Source organism: Oncorhynchus mykiss, chromosome 30, assembly GCF_013265735.2.
Source record: "Oncorhynchus mykiss isolate Arlee chromosome 30, USDA_OmykA_1.1, whole genome shotgun sequence".
Classification (NCBI taxonomy): domain Eukaryota; kingdom Metazoa; phylum Chordata; class Actinopteri; order Salmoniformes; family Salmonidae; genus Oncorhynchus; species Oncorhynchus mykiss.
Window position 1 is genome coordinate 4151638 of NC_050570.1, and position 23799 is coordinate 4175436.

Sequence of the window (23799 nt, forward strand, 5' to 3'; positions counted from 1 at the left end):
TACTCTACCAGGGGCACCTCATTACTCTACCAGGGGCACCTCAGTACTCTACCAGGGGCACCTCATTACTACACCAGGGGCTCTTCAGTACTATACCAGGGGCACCTCATTACTCTACCAGGGGCACCTCAGTACTCTACCAGGGGCACCTCATTACTACACCAGGGGCCCCTCAGTACTATACCAGGGGCACCTCATTACTCTACCAGGGGCACCTCAGTACTCTACCAGGGGCACCTCAGTACTATACCAGGGGCACCTCAGTACTCTACCAGGGGCACCTTAGTACTATACCAGGGGCACCTCAGTACTATACCAGGGCCCCGTTCAGAAGGACACAACGTTGTGGAATTTTCAGAATGTTCAAATAGACATATATATTGTAGAACAAACAGTAATCCCATCGGCTCTATCGATGACATCGGCAAAGTTCCAAAATGGTAGCCTACAGAGCTGTGGTCAACTGTGTCTACAGTATGTGTGTCACTCTGCCCCCTGCAGGCCAAACTGAAGAAACACATCCAGAACCCCAGCGCTTCTGAACTGGTGCACTTCCTGTTCGGCCCCCTGGACCTGGTAAGAACGTGACTGATACACACACACACACACACACACACACACACACACAATCCTTCCATGGCACTAACCAGACCAGAGTAACACACAAACACACAATCCTTCCATGGCACTAACCAGACCAGAGTAACACACAAACACACAATCCTTCCATGGCACTAACCAGACCAGAGTAACACACAAACACACAATCCTTCCATGGCACTAACCAGACCAGAGTAACACACAAACACACAATCCTTCCATGGCACTAACCAGACCAGAGTAACACACAAACACACAATCCTTCCATGGCACTAACCAGACCAGAGTAACACACACACCCTCCCAACCCTGGAATGATACTAACCAGACCAGAATAGTGTGGTTTCACTCAGCTACATAATCATTAATAAGCATAGTGTAGGACAGATTTACCTTTCCTCTCTCATTCATCCAACAACGCTGTCCTGGTTACTGTCCTGGTTACTGTCCTGGTTACTGTCCTGGATACGGTCCTGGATACGGTCCTGGGTACGGTCCTGGATACGGTCCTGGATACTGTCCTGGTTACTGTCCTGGATACGGTCCTGGTTACTGTCCTGGATACTGTCCTGGCTACTGTCCTGGTTACTCTCCTGGATACTGTCCTGGTTACTGTCCTGGTTACTGTCCTGGTTACTGTTCTGGTTATTGTCCTGGATACTGTCCTGGATACTGTCCTGGATACGGTCCTGGATACTGTCCTGGTTAATGTCCTGGTTACTGTCCTGGATACGGTCCTGGATACGGTCCTGGATACGGTCCTGGATACTGTCCTGGTTACGGTCCTGGATACGGTCCTGGATACTGTCCTGGTTACGGTCCTGGATACGGTCCTGGATACGGTCCTGGATACGGTCCTGGTTACTGTCCTGGTTACTGTCCTGGATACTGTCCTGGTTACTGTCCTGGATACGGTCCTGGATACGGTCCTGGATACGGCCCTGGATACTGTCCTGGATACTGTCCTGGATACTGTCCTGGTTACTGTCCTGGATACTATTCTGGATACTGTCCTGGTTACGGTCCTGGATACGGTCCTGGTTACTGTCCTGGTTACTGTCCTGGTTACTGTCCTGGATAAGGTCCTGGATACGGTCCTGGATACGGTCCTGGATACGGTCCTGGTTACGGTCCTAGATACGGTCCTGGATACGGTCCTGGATACGGTCCTGGTTACTGTCCTGTTTACTGTCCTGGATACGGTCCTGGATACGGTCCTGGATACGGTCCTGGATACTGTCCTGGATTTGGTCCTGGTTACTGTCCTGGATACGGTCCTGGATACGGTCCTGGTTACGGTCCTGGTTACGGTCCTGGATACGGTCCTGGATACGGTCCTGGATACGGTCCTGGATACGGCCCTGGATACGGTCCTGGTTACTGTCCTGGATACTGTCCTGGATAAGGCCCTGGATACGGCCCTAGATACGGCCCTGGATACTGTCCTGGATACGGCCCTGGATACTGTCCTGGATACGGCCCTGGATACTGTCCTGGATACGGCCCTAGATACGGTCCTGGATACGGCCCTGGATACTGTCCTGGATACTGTCCTGGATACTGTCCTGGTTACTGTCCTGGATACGGTCCTGGATACGGTCCTGGATACGGTCCTGGATACTGTCCTGGATACGGTCCTGGTTACTGTCCTGGATACGGTCCTGGATACGGTCCTGGTTACGGTCCTGGATACGGTCCTGGATACGGCCATGGATACAGTCCTGGTTACTGTCCTGGATACTGTCCTTGATACGGCCCTGGATATGGCCCTAGATACGGCCCTGGATACGGCCCTAGATACGGCCCTGGATACTGTCCTGGATACGGCCCTGGATACTGTCCTGGATACGGCCCTGGATACTGTCCTGGATACGGCCCTGGATACTGTCCTGGATACGGCCCTGGATACTGTCCTGGATACGGCCCTGGATACTGTCCTGGATACGGCCCTAGATACGGCCCTAGATACGGCCCTATGATAGATGAGAGGATTGGATTGGTGTAACCACATTACCTCCTGATGGTGAAGTTGTTGCAGAATTGCTTCCACCTTAGGTTGAAGGGTTCAAGGATGGTTATAGATGTACAGAGGGTATTTGTACGTTACCTGTTCGAAGTTCTCGGGTCCTGTGGTAGTGTAGAGCTGCCCCGCTCCGTGGTCTCTCCTCACCTGTCTGTAGCCTGTACAGGTAGATGTGTGACCTCTAACCTTTGACTTCTAGGTGCTCCAGTCCTGTGGTAGTGTAGAGCTGCCCTGCTCCGTGGTCTCTCCTCACCTGTCTGTAGCCTGTACAGGTAGATGTGTGACCTCTAACCTTTGACTTCTAGGTGCTCCAGTCCTGTGGTAGTGTAGAGCTGCCCCGCTCCGTGGTCTCTCCTCACCTGTCTGTAGCCTGTACAGGTAGATGTGTGACCTCTAACCTTTGACCTCTAGGTGCTCCAGTCCTGTGGTAGCGTAGAGCTGCCCCGCTCTGTGGTCTCTCCTCACTTATCCAGAGATGCAGTAGACTTCCTGAGAGGTCATCTGTCGCCTAAAGAAATGACCATCTTTGAACTGCTGGGAGATGGGTGGACAAGACCTAGGTACTGGAGAGTGTGTGTGTGTGTGTGTGTGTGTGTGTGTGTGTGTGTGTGTGTGGTGTGTGTGTGTGGTGTGTGTGTGTGGTTGCACATGTGCTGATAGAGGTAGATACTTTCGGGGTAAGGTAACTAGACTATACGATAAACAGGGTAGCAGCAGCCTGTATGTGAGTGGGTGTGTGTGTAGAGTCAGTATAAATGGATGTGCATATTATGTGTGAGTGAACAGATGGTGGAATGAGTGTGTGTGAGTGTGTAGGGGCCCTGTGAGTGTGTGGGGCCCTGTGAGTGTGTGTGGCCCTGTGAGTGTGTAGGGCCCTGTGATTGTGTGAGTGTGTAGGGCCCTGTGTCTGTGTAGGGCCCTGTGAGTGTGTAGGGCCCTGTGAGTGTGTGTGGCCCTGTGAGTGTGTAGGGCCCTGTGATTGTGTGAGTGTGTAGGGCCCTGTGTCTGTGTAGGGCCCTGTGAGTGTGTAGGGCCCTGTGAGTGTGTAGGGCCCTGTGAGTGTGTGTGGCCCTGTGAGTGTGTAGGGCCCTGTGAGTATGTAGGGCCCTGTGAGTGTGTGGGGCCCTGTGAGTGTGTGGGGCCCTGTGAGTGTGTAGGGCCCTGTGAGTGTGTAGGGCCTTGTGAGTGTGTAGGGCCCTGTGAGTGTGTAGGGCCCTGTGTGTATGTAGGGCCCTGTGAGTGTGTAGGGCTCTGTGAGTGTGTGTGTGTGTGTGTGTAGGGCCCTGTGAGTGTGTGTGAGTGTGTGTGGCCCTGTGAGTGTGTAGGGCCCTGTGTGTGTGTAGGGCCCTGTGAGTGTGTGAGTGTGCATAGATACTGCAAAAATCAGAATAAAAGGTCAATATGATACAAGGGTAACTCAGATGGCCCGTGTCCCTGTTGGTAAACATCAGATGTGTCCATCTGAATTCAGAATTTAAGGTCAGTAATAACCTCTAAATTTATAGATGGGAGTGATTTGTTATGCTATTATCCCATTGATAACATGTTATCTAAAACCTGCTGTTAAGGCCTGCAATTTATCAGAATGTAGACGTTGTTATAGGCTTGTATGAGCCTTTATAATGTCTTATAGGCCTTGTCATATGTCCAGTGATGTAGTGATAAACTCTGATTGTCGGTCGGGGTGAAATCAATGATGTGGTAAACTGGTGTTTACCCTCCACTACAACCCTGGTTGTCTGTGTGTTTACCCTCCACTACAACCCTGGTTGTCTCTGTGTTTACCCTCCGCTACAACCCTGGTTGTCTCTGTGTTTACCCTCCACTACAACCCTGGTTGTCTCTGTGTTTACCCTCTACTACAACCCTGGTTATGTCTGTGTGTTTACCCTCCACTACAACCCTGGTTGTCTCTGTGTTTACCCTCTATTACAACCCTGGTTGTCTCTGTGTTTACCCTCCACTACAACCCTGGTTGTCTCTGTGTTTACCCTCTATTACAACCCTGGTTGTCTCTGTGTTTACCCTCTATTACAACCCTGGTTGTCTCTGTGTTTACCCTCCACTACAACCCTGGTTGTCTCTGTGTTTACCCTCCACTACAACCCTGGTTGTCTCTGTGTTTACCCTCCACTACAACCCTGGTTGTCTCTGTGTTTACCCTCCACTACAACCCTGGTTGTCTCTTTGTTTACCCTCCACTACAACCCTGGTTGTCTGTCTGTTTACCCTCCACTACAACCCTGGTTGTCTGTCTGTTTACCCTCTACTACAACCCTGGTTATGTCTGTGTGTTTACCCTCCACTACAACCCTGGTTGTCTCTGAGTTTACCCTCCACTACAACCCTGGTTGTCTCTGTGTTTACCCTCCACTACAACCCTGGTTGTCTCTGTGTTTACCCTCCACTACAACCCTGGTTGTCTGTCTGTTTACCCTCTACTACAACCCTGGTTGTCTCTGTGTTTACCTTCCACTACAACCCTGGTTGTCTCTGTTTACCCTCCACTACAACCCTGGTTGTCTCTGTGTTTACCCTCTACTACAACCCTGGTTGTCTCTGTTTACCCTCTACTATAACCCTGGTTGTCTCTGTGTTTACCCTCTACTACAACCCTGGTTGTCTCTGTGTTTACCCTCCGCTACAACCCTAGTTGTCTCTGTGTTTACCCTCTACTACAACCCTGGTTGTCTCTGTGTTTACCCCAGAGCGGACTGGCCACGGGACCAGTGTGCCTCTACCTACTTCCCTAAGTTCAGGAACGGGTGGGAGCCCCCAGCTGAGCTGTTCAGGACCGCCCCATGGGAGACAGAGGGATCAGGGGAACCTCCCATGTCCTTCATGTCCCACCCCATGTCCCCACACAAGTCAGAAGAGGTGAGAGGGAGGGAGATTGATCAGTAGGAAAACAGCTGTAGTAATCTCTGGACCGCTGTTCGTTTCAGTCCTTATAGTAGACCACTGTTAGTTCTTCATTTGTTTGTTTACATTTCTTCTCGCTTATAAGCTCTTCTTGGTTTGCAAAACAGGTTTGAATACTTTGAGCACAGGGTGTTAGGATAGTCAGACACACACAGTACCAGTCCATATCATCACTTTACAATGATAATAAAATCCTCTCATTTTCAGTTTTTCGGAACCCAGTCTTCCAGCTCATCAAATGGGTCAGTTTATGATATTTCTAGTTAATGTGATTCTACATTACAACACACTGCTACTATTCTCATTGTTGTTACTTCTTTTTATTTAATTTGATTTAACTTTGTTGTTTCTTGAGCTGCATTGTAATCTGTACACACGTTAAGACTGTTTGTTGTTTGTGACTCTGTGACATTTGTCTCCTGTCTCAGGTCCTACAATGGTCTGGCGTCCTCGTCCCGTAAATATGCTAAGATCTGCTACCACTTTGTGGCCCGCAACGCCAACGAACTGTCAGTACTGCAGGACGAGGTGGTAGAGGTACGACATCTATATTATAATGCTGTCAGTACTGCAGGACGAGGTGCTGGAGGTACGACATCTATATTATAATACTGTCAGTACTGCAGGACGAGGTGCTGGAGGTACGACATCTATATTATAATACTGTCAGTACTGCAGGACGAGGTGGTAGAGGTACGACATCTATATTATAATACTGTCAGTACTGCAGGACGAGGTGGTAGAGGTACGACATCTATATTATAATACTGTTAGTACTGCAGGACGAGGTGGTAGAGGTACGACATCTATATTATAATACTGTCAGTACTGCAGGACGAGGTGGTAGAGGTACGACATCTATATTATAATACTGTCAGTACTGCAGGACGAGGTGCTGGAGGTACGACATCTATATTATAATACTGTCAGTACTGCAGGACGAGGTGGTAGAGGTACGACATCTATATTATAATACTGTCAGTACTGCAGGATGAGGTGCTAGAGGTACGACATCTACAGTGCCTTGCGAAAGTATTCGGCCCCCTTGAACTTTGCGACCTTTTGCCACATTTCAGGCTTCAAACATAAAGATATAAAACTGTATTTTTTTGTGAAGAATCAACAACAACTGGGACACAATCATGAAGTGGAACGACATTTATTGGATATTTCAAACTTTTTTAACAAATCAAAAACTGAAAAATTGGGCGTGCAAAATTATTCAGCCCCTTTACTTTCAGTGCAGCAAACTCTCTCCAGAAGATCAGTGAGGATCTCTGAATGATCCAATGTTGACCTAAATGACTAATGATGATAAATACAATCCACCTGTGTGTAATCAAGTCTCCGTATAAATGCACCTGCACTGTGATAGTCTCAGAGGTCCGTTAAAAGCGCAGAGAGCATCATGAAGAACAAGGAACACACCAGGCAGGTCCGAGATACTGTTGTGAAGAAGTTTAAAGCCGGATTTGGATACAAAAAGATTTCCCAAGCTTTAAACATCCCAAGGAGCACTGTGCAAGCGATAATATTGAAATGGAAGGAGTATCAGACCACTGCAAATCTACCAAGACCTGGCCGTCCCTCTAAACTTTCAGCTCATACAAGGAGAAGACTGATCAGAGATGCAGCCAAGAGGCCCATGATCACTTTGGATGAACTGCAGAGATCTACAGCTGAGGTGGGAGACTCTGTCCATAGGACAACAATCAGTCGTATATTACACAAATCTGGCCTTTATGGAAGAGTGGCAAGAAGAACGCCATTTCTTAAAGATATCCATAAAATGTGTTGTTTAAAGTTTGCCACAAGCCACCTGGGAGACACACCAAACATGTGGAAGAAGGTGCTCTGGTCAGATGAAACCAAAATTAAACTTTTTGGCAACAATGCAAAACGTTATGTTTGGCGTAAAAACAACACAGCTGAACACACCATCCCCACTGTCAAACATGGTGGTGGCAGCATCATGGTTTGGGCCTGCTTTTCTTCAGCAGGGACAGGGAAGATGGTTAAAATTGATGGGAAGATGGATGGAGCCAAATACAGGACCATTCTGGAAGAAAACCTGATGGAGTCTGCAAAAGACCTGAGACTGTGATGGAGATTTGTCTTCCAACAAGACAATGATCCAAAACATAAAGTAAAATCTACAATGGAATGGTTCAAAAATAAACATATCCAGGTGTTAGAATGGCCAAGTCAAAGTCCAGACCTGAATCCAATCGAGAATCTGTGGAAAGAACTGAAAACTGCTGTTCACAAATGCTCTCCATCCAACCTCACTGAGCTCGAGCTGTTTTGCAAGGAGGAATGGGAAAAAAATTCAGTCTCTCGATGTGCAAAACTGATAGAGACATACCCCAAGCGACTTACAGCTGTAATCGCAGCAAAAGGTGGCGCTACAAAGTATTAACTTAAGGGGGCTGAATCATTTTGCACGCCCAATTTTTCAGTTTTTGATTTGTTAAAAAAGTTTGAAATATCCAATAAATGTCGTTCCACTTCATGATTGTGTCCCACTTGTTGTTGATTCTTCACAAAAAAATACAGTTTTATATCTTTATGTTTGAAGCCTGAAATGTGGCAAAAGGTCGCAAAGTTCAAGGGGGCCGAATACTTTCGCAAGGCACTGTATATTATAATACTGTCAGTACTGCAGGACGAGGTGCTGGAGGTACGTCATCTATATTATAATACTGTCAGTACTGCAGGACAAGGTGCTAGAGGTACGACATCTATATTATAATACTGTCAGTACTGCAGGACGAGGTGCTGGAGGTACGACATCTATATTATAATACTGTCAGTACTGCAGGACGAGGTGCTGGAGGTACGACATCTACAGTTGAAGTCGGAAGTTTACATACACTTAGGTTGGAGTCATTAAAACTTGCTTTTCAATCACCACACATTTCTTGTTAACAAACTATAGTTTTGGCAAGTCGGTTAGGACATCTACTTTGTGCATGACACAAGTCATTTTTCCAACAATTGTTTAAACAGCTTGGAAAATTCCACGAAATTATGTCATGGCTTTAGAAGCATCTGATAGGCTAATTGACATAATTTGAGTCAATTGGAGATGTACCTGTGGATGTATTTCAAGACCTACCTTCAAACTCAGTGCCTCTTTTGCTTGACATCATGGGAAAATCAAAAGAAATCAGCCAAGACTTCAGAAAAAAAATTGTAGACCTCCACAAGTCTGGTTCATCCTTGGGAGCAATTTCCAAATGCCTGAAGGTACCACGTTCATCTGTACAAACAATAGTACGCAGGTATAAACACCATGGGATCACGCAGCCATCATACCGCTCAGGAAGGAGACGCGTTCTGTCTCCTAGAGATGAACGTACTTTGGTGCAAAAAGTGCAAATCAATCCCAGAACAACAGCAAAGGACCCTGTGAAGATGCTGGAGGAAACGGGTACAAAAGTATCTATATCCACAGTAAAACAAGTTCTATATCAACATAACCTGAAAGGCCGCTCAGCAAGGAAGAAACCACTGCTCCAAAACTGCCATAAAAATCCAGACTACGATTTGCAACTGCACATGGGGACAAAGATCGTACTTTTTGTAGAAATGTCCTTTGGTCTGATAAAACAAAAGTAGAACTGTTTGACCATAATGACCATCGTTTTGTTTGGGGGAAAAGGGGGAGGCTTGCAAGCCGAAGAACACCATCCCATCCATGAAGCACGGGGGTGGCAGCATCATGTTGTGGGGGTGCTTTGGGGCAGGAGGGACTGGTGCACTTCACAAAATAGATGGCATCATGAAAATCATGAAAACATCTCAAGACATCAGTCATGAAGTTAAAGCTTGGTTGCAAATGGGTCTTCCAAATGGACAAGGACCCCAAGCATACTTCCAAAGTTGTGGCAAAATGGCTTAAGGACAACAAAGTCAAGGTATTGGAGTGGCCATCACAAAGCCCTGACCTCAACCCTATAGAAAATGTGTGTGCAGAACTGAAAAAGCGTGTGCGAGCAAGGAGGCCTACAAACCTGACTCAGTTACACCAGCTCTGTCAGGAGGAATGGGCCAAACTTCACCCAACTTATTGTGGGAAGCTTGTGGAAGGCTACCCGAAATGTTTCACCGAAGTTAAACAATTTAAAGGCAATGCTACCAAATACTAATTGAGTGTATGTAAACTTCTGACCCACTGGGAATGTGATGAAAGAAATAAAAACTGAAATAAATCATTCGCTACTATTATTCTGACATTTCACATTCTTAAAATAAAGTGGTGATCCTAACTGACCTAAGACAGGGAATTTCTACTAGGATTAAATGTCAGGAATTGTGAAAAACTGAGTTTAAATGTATTTGGCGAAAGGTGACTTCAACTGTATAAACTGGCAGCGACCTAGACCGCTTGACCACCAGATAAGATTTGGTTTGACCAGCCAAAATAGCATCTTAATATAATGTCAAATCAAATCAAATGTATTTATGCTGTACAGAAACCCAGCCTAAAACCCCAAACAGCAAGCAATGCAGGTGTAGAAGCATAATACATCTAGACATCAAGAACTGAAACAGTTCTTTCTTTTTTTACATTTAACTAGGCAAGTCAGTTTAGAACAAATTCTTATTTTCAATGACGGCCTAGGAACAGTGGGTTAACAGTGGGTTAACTGCCTTGTTCAGGGGCAGAACGACAGATTTTTACCTTGGCAGTTCGAGGATTCGATCTAGCAACCTTTCGGTTACTGGCCCAATGCTCTAACCACTAGGCTACCTGCTGCCCTGCCAAACGCTCTAACCACGAGGCTACTTCCTGCCCGGCCAAACGCTCTAACCACTAGGCTATCTGCCACCTCTACATTGGCTTGGAACTCCTAACCCTGGTTAACTCACGGGTACACTCGACAATGGCTGCCTGTTATTGTGATGCAATCATTTCCATGGTAATGTAGAATGTTCAAATGATTTTAACTGATGTGTCTCATCCAATGGGATGTATTTTTTGTGATGTCAGTTGAGTTGAATTAAACAAATCACAGCACATATTGATGGGTACACTTCCTGCTTTTACTTCCTGCTTTTACTTCCTGCTTTTACTTCCTGCTCTTACTTCCTGCTTTTACTTCCTGCTTTTACTTCCTGCTTTTACTTCCTGCTTTGCTCCTATGGGTACACTTGCAATGGCCCGCCAGTCCACCCATTATTGAGTTGAATGGGGACGCCCATTCTATTAATTCTGTTCCTAAGGCCACACAAGCGGCGCCGTAGGATACTAGATCAATATCTATTGATCAAGTGGACTTTTGTCTCATGCAAAATTAATGTTAGATTTAAATTATGCAGATGTGAGCTATCGTGAAAATAATGCTGAAAATATTTCAGAAATCTTAACCTAAACCATTAGTCAAATTGATAACAGAATTGTTATACAAATTGAATACATTAAGTAATTAGTTTAAGAAGATTACCTGCTGCATTTAAAGATAAATAACCTACAGCACTACAGACTAAACTTCACCTACATCCTTGTAGTGTTGAGATATAAATACAATCATTATTATATTATTATTATCATTATTATCATTGTTATTATTAGTATTATATTATTACTATATTATTATTATCATTATTATCATTATTATTATTATTATTATATTATTATGATTATTATCATTGTTATTATTATTATTATTATTATTATGTTATTACAATAGTATTATTATTATTATTATTATTATATTATTATATTGTTATTATATTATTATCATTATTGTTATTGTTATTTTATTATTATTATATTGTTATTATATTATTATCATTATTGTTATTGTTATTTTATTATTATTATATTATTGTTATTATATTATTATTTATTATATTATTATTATATATTATTATATTATTATATTATTATTATATTATTATTATATTATTATTATTATTAATATATTATTATTATTATTAATATATTATTATTATATTATTATTATATTATTATATTATTATATATTATTATTATTAATATATTATTATTATTATATATTATTATTAATATATTATTATTATTATATATTATTATTATTAATATATTATTATTATTATATATTATTATTATTAATATATTATTATTATTATATATTATTATTATTAATATATTATTATTATATTATTATTATTATTAATATATTATTAATATATTATTATTATATTATTATTATATATTATTATTATTAATATATTATTATTATATTATTATTATATTATTATTATTATTAATATATTATTATTATATTATTATTATATTATTATTATATTATTATTATTATTAATATATTATTATTATATTATTATTATATTATTATTATTATTAATATATTATTATTATATTATTATTATTAATATATTATTAATATATTATTATTATATTATTATTATATATTATTATTATTAATATATTATTATTATATTATTATTATATTATTATTATTATTAATATATTATTATTATATTATTATCATTATTATTATCATTGTTATTATTATTATTATTATTATTATGTTATTACAATATTATTATTATTATTATTATATTATTATATTGTTATTATATTATTATTACATTATTATTATTATTAATATATTATTATTATATTATTATTATTATTATTATTATTATTATTATTAATATATTATTATTATATTATTATTATTATTATTATATTATTATTATTATTATTAATATATTATTATTATATTATTATTATTATTATTATTATATTATTATTATTATTATTATTATTATATTATTATTATTATTATTATTATTAATATATTATTATTATTATTATTATTAATATATTATTATTATTATTATTATTAATATATTATTATTATATTATTATTATAATTATTATTCTTCTTATTATTATTAATATATTATTATTATTATATTATTATTATTATTATTATTATTATATTATTATTATTATTATTATTAATATATTATTATTATTATTATTAATATATTATTATTATATTATTATTATATTATTATTATATTATTATTATAATTATTATTATTATTATCATTATTAATATATTATTATTATTATTATTAATATATTATTATTATATTATTATTATTATTATTAATATATTATTATTATATTATTATTATATTATTATTATTATTAATATATTATTATTATATTATTATTATATTATTATATTATTATTATATTATTATTATTATTAATATATTATTATTATATTATTATTATATTATTATATTATTATTATAATTATTATTATTATTATTATGTCATTGTGGCCTTGCAGGTGATAGAGGACGATAAACAGTGGTGGAAAGTGAGGGACAGGAGTGGCCAATCAGGATACGTCCCCTCCAACGTCCTGGAAGTGGTCACACTAGAGGAACCACACGGCATGGCTGAACCCCTCTATAGCCAGGTAACTTTATACACACACACACACATATGTATGCACGCACACATACACACAAACACACAGACATACACACAAACACACACCACACACACAAACACAGATGTATGCACGCACACATACACTCAAACACCCACACATACACACACACACACACACACACACACACACACACACACACACACACACACACACACACACACACACACACACACACACACACACACACACCCCATCATGCTACCAACCCCTCCTCCATACTGTAACAGCCCAACCAATTATAAAGCAGTACATCCTGTAAGCTATTTTAAAATTAGAATGTTAAACCTGTTTCCCCTGACAACATCCTTCCACATAGTGTGTTAGTCAGCATCTGGAAAAGCACTGTATAAATCCAATTAATTCATTCATTCATTATAACATCCTTCCACATAGTGTGTTAGTCAGCATCTGGAAAAGCACTGTATGAATCCAATTCATTCATTCATTCATTCATTCATTCATTCATTCATTCTAACATCCTTCCACATGTCTTCCTCTCTGTCTCCTGTGTGTGAACGTGGACCGCCAGGCTGGCCAGCCCTACAGCCCAACCTCTCCCTCCAGCTCTCTAGGTAGAGGGGAGAGCTTTGACATGAGCCGCTCCAAAGACTGTGAGTCTCTTACAGCCGCGTAGGCATGGGTGGGTGGGCCCAACCCAATCAGCCCACCCAATCAGCCCACCCATTTAGATTGAGTGTTTCAAACCTGAACATTATTTGTCTTTTTACCTGAAAATGCCAACACCATAAGATAGAATTCATTGCAAACAGTAGACATTCACTCTCACGGGATGGGTTGTCAAAAATAAGTAACTGAAAACCACACCCACAATACACCAGGAATACGACTGCATTGAGGCATCCTGTATGTCTCTGTGTTTCTATGGCGATATGTACCATGTCATTGAGGCATGCTGTATGTCTCTGTGTTTCTATGGCGATATGTACCATGTCATTGAGGCATGCTGTATGTCTCTGTGTTTCTATGGCGATATGTACCATGTCATTGAGGCATGCTGTATGTCTCTGTGGCGATATGTACCATGTCATTGAGGCATGCTGTATGTCTCTGTGTTTCTATGGCAATATGTACCATATCATTGAGGCATCCTGTATGTCTCTGTGTTTCTATGGCGATATGTACCATGTCATTGAGGCATGCTGTATGTCTCTGTGTTTCTATGGCAATATGTACCATATCATTGAGGCATCCTGTATGTCTCTGTGTTTCTATGGCGATATGTACCATGTCATTGAGACATCCTGTATGTCTCTGTGTTTCTATGGCGATATGTACCATGTCATTGAGACATGCTGTATGTCTCTGTGTTTCTATGGCGATATGTACCATGCCATTGAGACATCCTGTATGTCTCTGTGTTTCTATGGTGATATGTACCATGTCATTGAGGCATGCTGTATGTCTCTGTGTTTCTATGGCGATATGTACCATGTCATTGAGACATCCTGTATGTCTCTGTGTTTCTATGGCGATATGTACCATGTCATTGAGGCATGCTGTATGTCTCTGTGTTTCTATGGCGATATGTACCATGTCATTGAGGCATCCTGTATGTCTCTGTGTTTCTATGGCGATATGTACCATGTCATTGAGACATCCTGTATGTCTCTGTGTTTCTATGGCGATATGTACCATGTCATTGAGGCATGCTGTATGTCTCTGTGTTTCTATGGCGATATGTACCATGCCATTGAGACATCCTGTATGTCTCTGTGTTTCTATGGCGATATGTACCATGTCATTGAGACATCCTGTATGTCTCTGTGTTTCTATGGCGATATGTACCATGTCATTGAGACATGCTGTATGTCTCTGTGTTTCTATGGCGATATGTACCGTGTCATTGAGGCATGCTGTATGTCTCTGTGTTTCTATGGCGATATGTACCATGCCATTGAGACATCCTGTATGTCTCTGTGTTTCTATGGCGATATGTACCATGTCATTGAGACATCCTGTATGTCTCTGTGTTTCTATGGCGATATGTACCATGTCATTGAGGCATGCTGTATGTCTCTGTGTTTCTATGGCGATATGTACCATGTCATTGAGGCATGCTGTATGTCTCTGTGTTTCTATGGCGATATGTACCATGTCATTGAGGCATGCTGTATGTCTCTGTGTTTCTATGGCGATATGTACCATGCCATTGAGACATCCTGTATGTCTCTGTGTTTCTATGGCGATATGTACCATGTCATTGAGACATCCTGTATGTCTCTGTGTTTCTATGGCGATATGTACCATGTCATTGAGGCATGCTGTATGTCTCTGTGTTTCTATGGCGATATGCACCATGTCATTGCCTATTTTTTTCACTTAGCAAACAAGATAAACGTTCTCTCGGCCTCATGACAAAATGTGTACAATAGCATGAGATTAGCTATACAACTGCACATGTTTCTCTACCCCCCCCCCCAATAACATTTTGTTGGGGGGGCCTACCCAGATTTCTGTAGGCCTTCCCACCAACTAATTTCTGTCTATGATACTGGTGTCAGGTTTAATTTCCTACTGAACAATCTAGATAACTGCTTATCTTGGCTATCTGAGCTATCTTTGCTTAAACATTTCTTCAAGTTTACCTCAAGTTTCCTCATCTTAGCTAAGAAGACCTCAGACCTTATAGATTATTAGGAATGCCTCCTAAACAGTAACTTTCTCTGTCTCTCTCTCTCTCTCTCTCTCTGTATCTGTCCTTCTCTGTCTCCCTCTCACTTCCCCCCCCCCCCCCCGCCCTCCTCTCCGTCCTCCCTTCCCCCAGCTCGGACACACCAGATGGATGAGGTGAATGATGAGTTGTTGAAGAGGATCACCAGTAATAAGTCCCAGCCTCCAGCCCGTAACTTCAGGGTGGAGCGCCCTTCAAGCAGCAGTTCCACGCTCCTCACTTTCAATTCCAGCCCCCCGCAGGTTACCGCCTGGCTCAACTCCAAGGGATTCTCTAAACCGTGAGACACCACACACACACACACACGCACACACACACACGCACACACGCACACACACACACACACACACACACACACACACACACACACACACACACACACACACACACACACACACACACACAAAATCACACATGTCATCAGTTAACTCATGGTGTTATCATGACCTGGTCATCAGTTACCTCATGGTGTTATCATGCTATATGACCTGGTCATCAGTTAACTCATGGTGTTATCATGCTATATGACTTGGTCATCAGTTACCTCATGGTGTTATCATGCTATATGTCCTGGTCATCAGTTACCTCATGGTGTTATCATGCTATATGACTTGGTCATCAGTTACCTCATGGTGTTATCATGCTATATGACTTGGTCATCAGTTACCTCATGGTGTTATCATGCTATATGTCCTGGTCATCAGTTACCTCATGGTGTTATCATGCTATATGACCTGGTCATCAGTTACCTCATGGTGTTATCATGCTATATGACCTGGTCATCAGTTACCTCATGGTGTTATCATGACCTGGTCATCAGTTACCTCATGGTGTTATCATGACCTGGTCATCAGTTACCTCATGGTGTTATCATGCTATATGTCCTGGTCATCAGTTACCTCATGGTGTTATCATGACCTGGTCATCAGTTACCTCATGGTGTTATCATGACCTGGTCATCAGTTAACTCATGGTGTTATCATGCTATATGTCCTGGTCATCAGTTACCTCATGGTGTTATCATGCTATATGACCTGGTCATCAGTTACCTCATGGTGTTATCATGCTATATGACCTGGTCATCAGTTACCTCATGGTGTTATCATGCTATATGACCTGGTCATCAGTTACCTCATGGTATTATCATGACCTGGTCATCAGTTACTTCATGGTGTTATCATGACCTGGTCATCAGTTACCTCATGGTGTTATCATGCTATATGACCTGGTCATCAGTTACCTCATGGTGTTATCATGCTATATGACCTGGTCATCAGTTACCTCATGGTATTATCATGACCTGGTCATCAGTTACTTCATGGTGTTATCATGACCTGGTCATCAGTTACCTCATGGTGTTATCATGCTATATGTCCTGGTCATCAGTTACTTCATGGTGTTATCATGCTATATGACCTGGTCATCAGTTACCTCATGGTGTTATCATGCTATATGACCTGGTCATCAGTTACCTCATGGTGTTATCATGACCTGGTCATCAGTTACTTCATGGTGTTATCATGCTATATGACCTGGTCATCAGTTACCTCATGGTGTTATCATGCTATATGACCTGGTCATCAGTTACCTCATGGTGTCATCATGACCTGGTCATCAGTTACCTCATGGTGTTATCATGCTATATGACCTGGTCATCAGTTACCTCATGGTGTTATCATGCTATATGACCTGGTCATCAGGAACCTCATGGTGTTATCATGCTATATGACCTGGTCATCAGTTACCTCATGGTGTTATCATGACCTGGTCATCAGTTACCTCATGGTGTTATCATGCTATATGACCTGGTCATCAGTTACCTCATGGTGTTATCATGCTATAAGACCTGGTCATCAGTTACCTCATGGTGTTATCATGCTATATGACCTGGTCATCAGTTACCTCATGGTGTTATCATGACCTGGTCATCAGTTACCTCATGTGTTATCATGCTATATGACCTGGTCATCAGTTACCTCATGGTGTTATCATGCTATAAGACCTGGTCATCAGTTACCTCATGTGTTATCATGCTATATGACCTGGTCATTAGTTACCTCATGGTGTTATCATGTATATGGTCTTCAGTGAGATACTGTACATAAGTGTACTATTAGTAATCAGGTTATACCCATGTCAGGTTATGGAGCATTATGGGTAATGTAGTCTCTGTTCCCTACAGGACAGTGGAGTGTCTGGGTGTAGAGCATTATGGGTAATGTAGTCTCTGTTCACTACAGGACAGTGGATTGTCTGGGTATATAGCATTGTGGGTAATGTAGTCTCTGTTCCCCACAGGGTGGCGGATTGTCTGGGTATAGAGCATTATGGGTAATGCAGTCTTTGTTCCCTACAGGACGGTGGAGAGTCTGGCTATAGAGCATTATGGGTAATGTAGTCTTTGTTCCCTACAGGACGGTGGATTGTCTGGGGATCCTGACAGGTGCTCAGCTCTTCTCTCTGAACAAGGAGGAACTGAAGGCAGTGTGTGGAGATGAAGGAGCCAGGGTCTACAGCCAGACCACCGTGCAGAAAGCCCAGCTAGAGGTCTGTTTCATATGCACACATATACACACACGCCCTCATATACACACACACACACTCACACTCACATATACACTACCGTTCAAAAGTTTGGGGTCACTTAGAAATGCCCTTGTCTTTGAAAGAAAAGCTCATTTTTTTGTCCATTAAAATAACATCAAATTGATCAGAAATACAGTGTAGACATTATTAATGTTGTAAATGACTATTGTAGCTGGAAACGGCTGATTATTTAAATGGAATATCTACATAGGAGTACAGAGGCCGATTATCAGCAACCATCACTCCTGTGTTTCAACGGCACGTTGTGTTAGCTAATCCAAGTTTATCATTTTAAAAGGCTAATTGATCATTAGAAAACCCTTTTGCAATTGTGTTAGCACAGCTGACAACCTCTGTCCTGATTAAAGAAGCAATAAAACTGGCCTTTAGAATAGTTGAGTATCTGGAGCATCAGCATTTGTGGGTTTGATTACAGGCTCCAAATACCAGAAACAAATAACTTTCTTCTGAAACTCGTCAGTCTATTCTTGTTCTGAGAAATGAAGGCTATTCCATGCGAGCAATTGCCAAGAAATTGAAGATCTCGTACAACGCTGTGTACTCCTCCCTTCACAGAACAGCGCAAACTGGCGCTAACCAGAATAGAAAGAGGAGTGGGAGGCCCTGGTGCACAACTTAGCAAGAGGACAAGAACATTAGTGTGTCTAGTTTGAGAAACAGACGCCTCACAAGTCCTCAACTGGCAGCTTCATTAAATAGTACCCACAAAACACCAGTCTCAACGTCAACAGTGAAGAGGCGACTCCGGGATGCTGGCCTTCTAGGCAGAATTGCAAAGAAAAAGCCACATCTCAGACTGGCCAATAAAAATTTAAGATTAAGATGGGCAAAAGAAACACAGACATTGGACAGAGGAAGATTGGGAAAACAAGTGTTATGGACAGACGAGTCTAAATTTGAGGTGTTCAGATCACAAAGAAGAACATTTGTGAGACGCAGAAAAAATGAAAAGATGCTGGAGGAGTGCTTGACGGCATCTGTGAAGCATGGTGAAGGAAATGTGTTGGTCTGAGGGTGTTTTTTTTGGTGGTAAAGTGGGAGATTTGTACAGGGTAAAAGGGATCTTGAAGATGGAAGGCTATCACTCCATTTTGCAACACCATACCCTGTGGACGGCGCTTAATTGGAGCCAATTTCCTCCTACAACAGGACAATAACCCAAAGCACAGCTCCAAACTACTCAATAGCTATTTAGGGAAGAAGCAGTCAGCTGGTTTTCTGTCTATAATGGAGTGGCCAGCACAGTCACCGGATCTCAACCCTATTGAGCTGTTGTGGGAGCAGCTTGACCGTATGGTAACTATGTAGGGAGCCAGCAGTCAGCTGGTATTCTGTCTATAATGGAGTGGCCAGCACAGTCACCGGATCTCAACCCTATTGAGCTGTTGTGGGAGCAGCTTGACCGTAAGAAGATCCCATCAAGACAATCCATCTTGTGGGAGGTGCTTCAGGAAGCATGGGGTGAAATCTCTTCAGATTACCTCAACAAATTGACAACTAGAATGCCAAAGGGCAGTAATTGCTGCAAATGGAGGATTATTTGACGAAAGCAAAGTTTGAAGGACACAATTATTATTTCAATTAAAAATAATTATTTATAATCTTGTCAACATGTTGACTATATTTCCTATTCATTTTGCAACTGATTTCTAAGTGATAGTGTATATATACATACACACACACACGCACACACATACAGTACACACACATACAGTACACACACGTGCACACACACACGCGCACACACACACGCGCACACACACACACACACACATACTTACACACACACATACACACACACACATACTTACACACATGCATACACACACAAACACGTACAGTACACACATGTGCACACACACACACACACATACACACACACATGCATACACACACACACACTCACGTACAGTACACTCACACGCACACACTTAGGCACACACACACACACATACACACACACACACATGCATACACACACATACACTCACGTACAGTACACTCACACGTACACACTTACGCACACACACACACACACTCCTTGTGTGGCTGTTTTAAGGCTTTGAGACCCACATTTGTCTTTTTATAGTTAAGTGGCTAGATACAGTAACTGTACTGATACAAATACACATACACTGAACAAAAACATAAATGCTAAGTGTTAGATCCATGTTTCATGAGCTGAAATAAGATCCCAGACATTTTCAATTTTTCACAAGAAGGTTATTTGTCTCAAATGTTGTGCACAAATATGTTTACATCCCTGTTAGTGAGCATTTCTCCTTTGCCAAGATAATCCATCCACCTGACAGGTGTGACATATCAAGAACCTGATTAAACAGCATGATCATTACACAGGTGCACCTTGTGCTGGGGACAATTAAAGGCCACTCTAAAATGTGCAGTTTTGTCACACAACACAATGCCACTGATGTCTCAAGTTTTGAGTGAGCGTACAGTTGGCATGTTGACTGCAGGAATGTCCACCGGAGCTGTTACCAGAGAATGTAATGTTCATTTCTCTACCATAAGCCACCTCCAATGTCGTTTTAGAGAATTTCGCAGTACGTCCAACCGGCCTCACAACCGCAGGTCATGTGAAACCCCACCAGCCCAGGATCTCCACATCAGGCTTCTCTACCTGCGGGATGGTCTGAGACCAGCCACTGGACAGCTGATTAAACTGTGTGTTTGCACAACTGAAGAATTTCCGCACAAACTGGACAGAAACTGTCTCAGGGAAGCTCATCTGCGTGCCCGTTGTCCTCACCGGGTTCTTGACCTGACTGCAGTTTGGCGTCGTAACCGACTTCAGTGGGTAAATGATCACCTTCGATGGCCACTGGCCTCGCTGGAGAATTGCGCTCTTCATGGATGAATCCCAGTTTCAACTGTAACAGACAGATGGTACCGTGTATGGCGTTGTGTGGACGAGCGGTTTGCTGATGTCAACGTTGTGAACAGAGCGCACCATGGTGAGGTTATGGTATGGGGCAGGCATAAGATACGGACAATAAACACAATTGCATTTTATCTATGGCAATTTGAAAGCACAGAGATACCGTGATGAGATCCTGAGGGCCCATTGTCGTGCCATTCATCCACCACCATCACCTCATGTTTCAGCATGATAATACATGGCCCCATATCACAAGGATCTGTACACAATTCCTGGAAGCAGAAAATGTCCCAGTTCTTCCATTGCCTGCATACTTGCCAGACACGATACCAGTTGAGCATGTTGGGGATGCTCTGGATTGACGTGTATGACAGCGTTTTTCAGTTCCCGCCAATATCCAGCAACTTCACACAGCCGTTGAAGAGGAGTGGGACAACATTCCACAGACCACAATCAGCAGCCTGATCACACCAGATACAGACTGGTTTTCTGATTCACGCCCCTACCTTTAAAAAAATATATATATATCTGTTATCAACAGATGCATGTCTGTATTCCCAGTCATGTTAATTCCATAGATTAGGGCCTAATTAATTCATCCCAATTGACTGATTTCCTTATATGAGCTGTAACTCAGTCAAATCTTTAAAAATGTTGCATGTTGTGTTTCTCTTTTTGTTCAGTGTTTGTTGGGACGTGTGAAACTAAAGCCTGTATTACTGTTTTTCTAGAAGAGCAGTGGGGATTCAGAGCTCCAAGAGATCATGAGACGACGACAAGAGAAGATCGATGCCGGCAAGGACTGATCTGGACATGCTCACTGACTTTCAACCAATCACAGGCCAGCCTGGCTGACTGTCAACCAATCACAGCTTAGCATGGCTGGTTACCATAACAACCCTCTCCAGTACTAACCAACCAAAAAAGCCTTCCCCTCCCAAAGCGCCTACCCTTTCACAAACCAACTGTTTTTTTTGTTGTCAGAAAATTGACATTTAATATTGGCGTGTACTATAAATGTTGTTATATACATTTTTTTTTATTTTATTGTATATTTATTTTTTATTGTTTTGTGAATGTGAATGTTTACTTCAATGATGTTCTCTGGTAATTATGACTGCTTCTCTGTCTGACACTAACCACGTTTCCATCCAAACATTTCATGCGGATGAATTACCTGACACATGAAAGAAGTTACGACTGGGCTTATGGAAACATTAAATACTGGTACATTTGTAGAAATGCCGAGCGTAAATTTGTTCGTTCGACATGGCGGGATGTTTTTTGTGTCGGTAAAATTAATTATGCAAGAAATGGTGGTGGAAATGCCTTTATACTTAAATATTGATATAAATATATTGACGTCAACTTGGAGTCAGGCGATGATATGTTGTGTAGTCCTCCCCACTACGACTCGGGAAACCACGCAGTTTATTAGGCTACAGGGTGGTGATGAGCTTGATGCGCCTTTCCAAACCATATCGATGGTCTTATTCCAGTGACATGTTGATAGATACTTGGCTGCCGTTTGACAAAATAAAAATAAAAAAATCGCTTTTATCCATAAATCATCTCATAATGCACTGCATTTGCGAGCTGTTGGCTAGAGACCAGAGTGGACACATTCGCTATATAACACATCTCTCTTCTTTTTGTGATAAAACCATCGAAGAGTTGAAAATGCGATGGAAACCCAATTAACTTCTATTGGGAATTTAACAGAAAAAGTATGTTTTATGTGATGAGGGACCATTAATATCTGGCCACTGTCTCTTAACTTTGTATCGTGATGAAGGACCATATTCATTTTGAGTGAGTATGTGTTTTCTGGCTTTTATGTCTCCCATGTTTTATCTCCAGGGATTTATTGAAGACATTTTTTTTAGGGGGGGGGGGGGGGGGGGGGGGGGTAAAATCAAATCCATAAAGGTCCTCAATGTATATTGTCAAATTGGATGTTAATGTTCACATAACGGATGATTCCAACCTACAGTAGTAGTACAATGTTATACCTTATAATAAGTAGTGCTGTATGTACGTTTTGAGTTTTCTGAATTTTATTCTCATATCCAGTCACTCATAATTGCAGCTGTTCAACTAAATACACTTCTGTAATTCAGTTTACATATTCTATATTATTAAATGCAATATCTGTAATTCAGTTTACATATTCTAGATTACTAAATGTGATACTCTAATTCAGCTTATATATTCTATATTACTAAATGTGATACTCTAATTCAGCTTATATATTCTATATTACTAAATGCGGTACTGTAATTCAGCTACATATCCTATATTACTAAATGCGGTACTGTAATTCAGCTACATATCCTATATTACTAAATGTGGTACTGTAATTCAGCTACATATCCTATATTACTAAATGTGGTACTGTAATTCAGCTACATATCCACGGTCTATATGAAGTACGCTTTACATGTACAATATTAATCCAATCCAATATTTCTGTTCTGTGTTCATGTTTTTTCCTCCAATAATAAACCCAAGGTCGAAATTCAAACTGATCTTTGTGGACAGTGCTCTGTTCCATGATTCACAGAGAACT

At 41.1% G+C, this 23799-nt stretch overlaps 1 protein-coding gene across 7 annotated transcripts in view; it reads left to right on the forward strand.

Annotated features, from left to right (window-relative positions):
• The window catches only part of LOC110521167 (epidermal growth factor receptor kinase substrate 8-like protein 2), a 95353-nt gene extending 71599 nt beyond the window's left edge, over positions 1–23754 (forward strand). For all 7 annotated transcript variants that reach the window (XM_036968506.1, XM_036968505.1, XM_036968509.1 and 4 more), the window contains 10 exons: positions 502–576; positions 3035–3183; positions 5332–5500; positions 5753–5787; positions 5974–6082; positions 12865–12996; positions 13562–13643; positions 15818–16004; positions 18139–18271; positions 21962–23754. In XM_036968506.1, coding sequence (XP_036824401.1) covers positions 502–576; positions 3035–3183; positions 5332–5500; positions 5753–5787; positions 5974–6082; positions 12865–12996; positions 13562–13643; positions 15818–16004; positions 18139–18271; positions 21962–22036 — 1146 coding nt within the window. In that variant the 3' untranslated portion in view covers positions 22037–23754. The remainder of the gene's footprint in view (positions 1–501; positions 577–3034; positions 3184–5331; positions 5501–5752; positions 5788–5973; positions 6083–12864; positions 12997–13561; positions 13644–15817; positions 16005–18138; positions 18272–21961) is intronic.
• Positions 23755–23799: the final 45 nt, after the last annotated feature.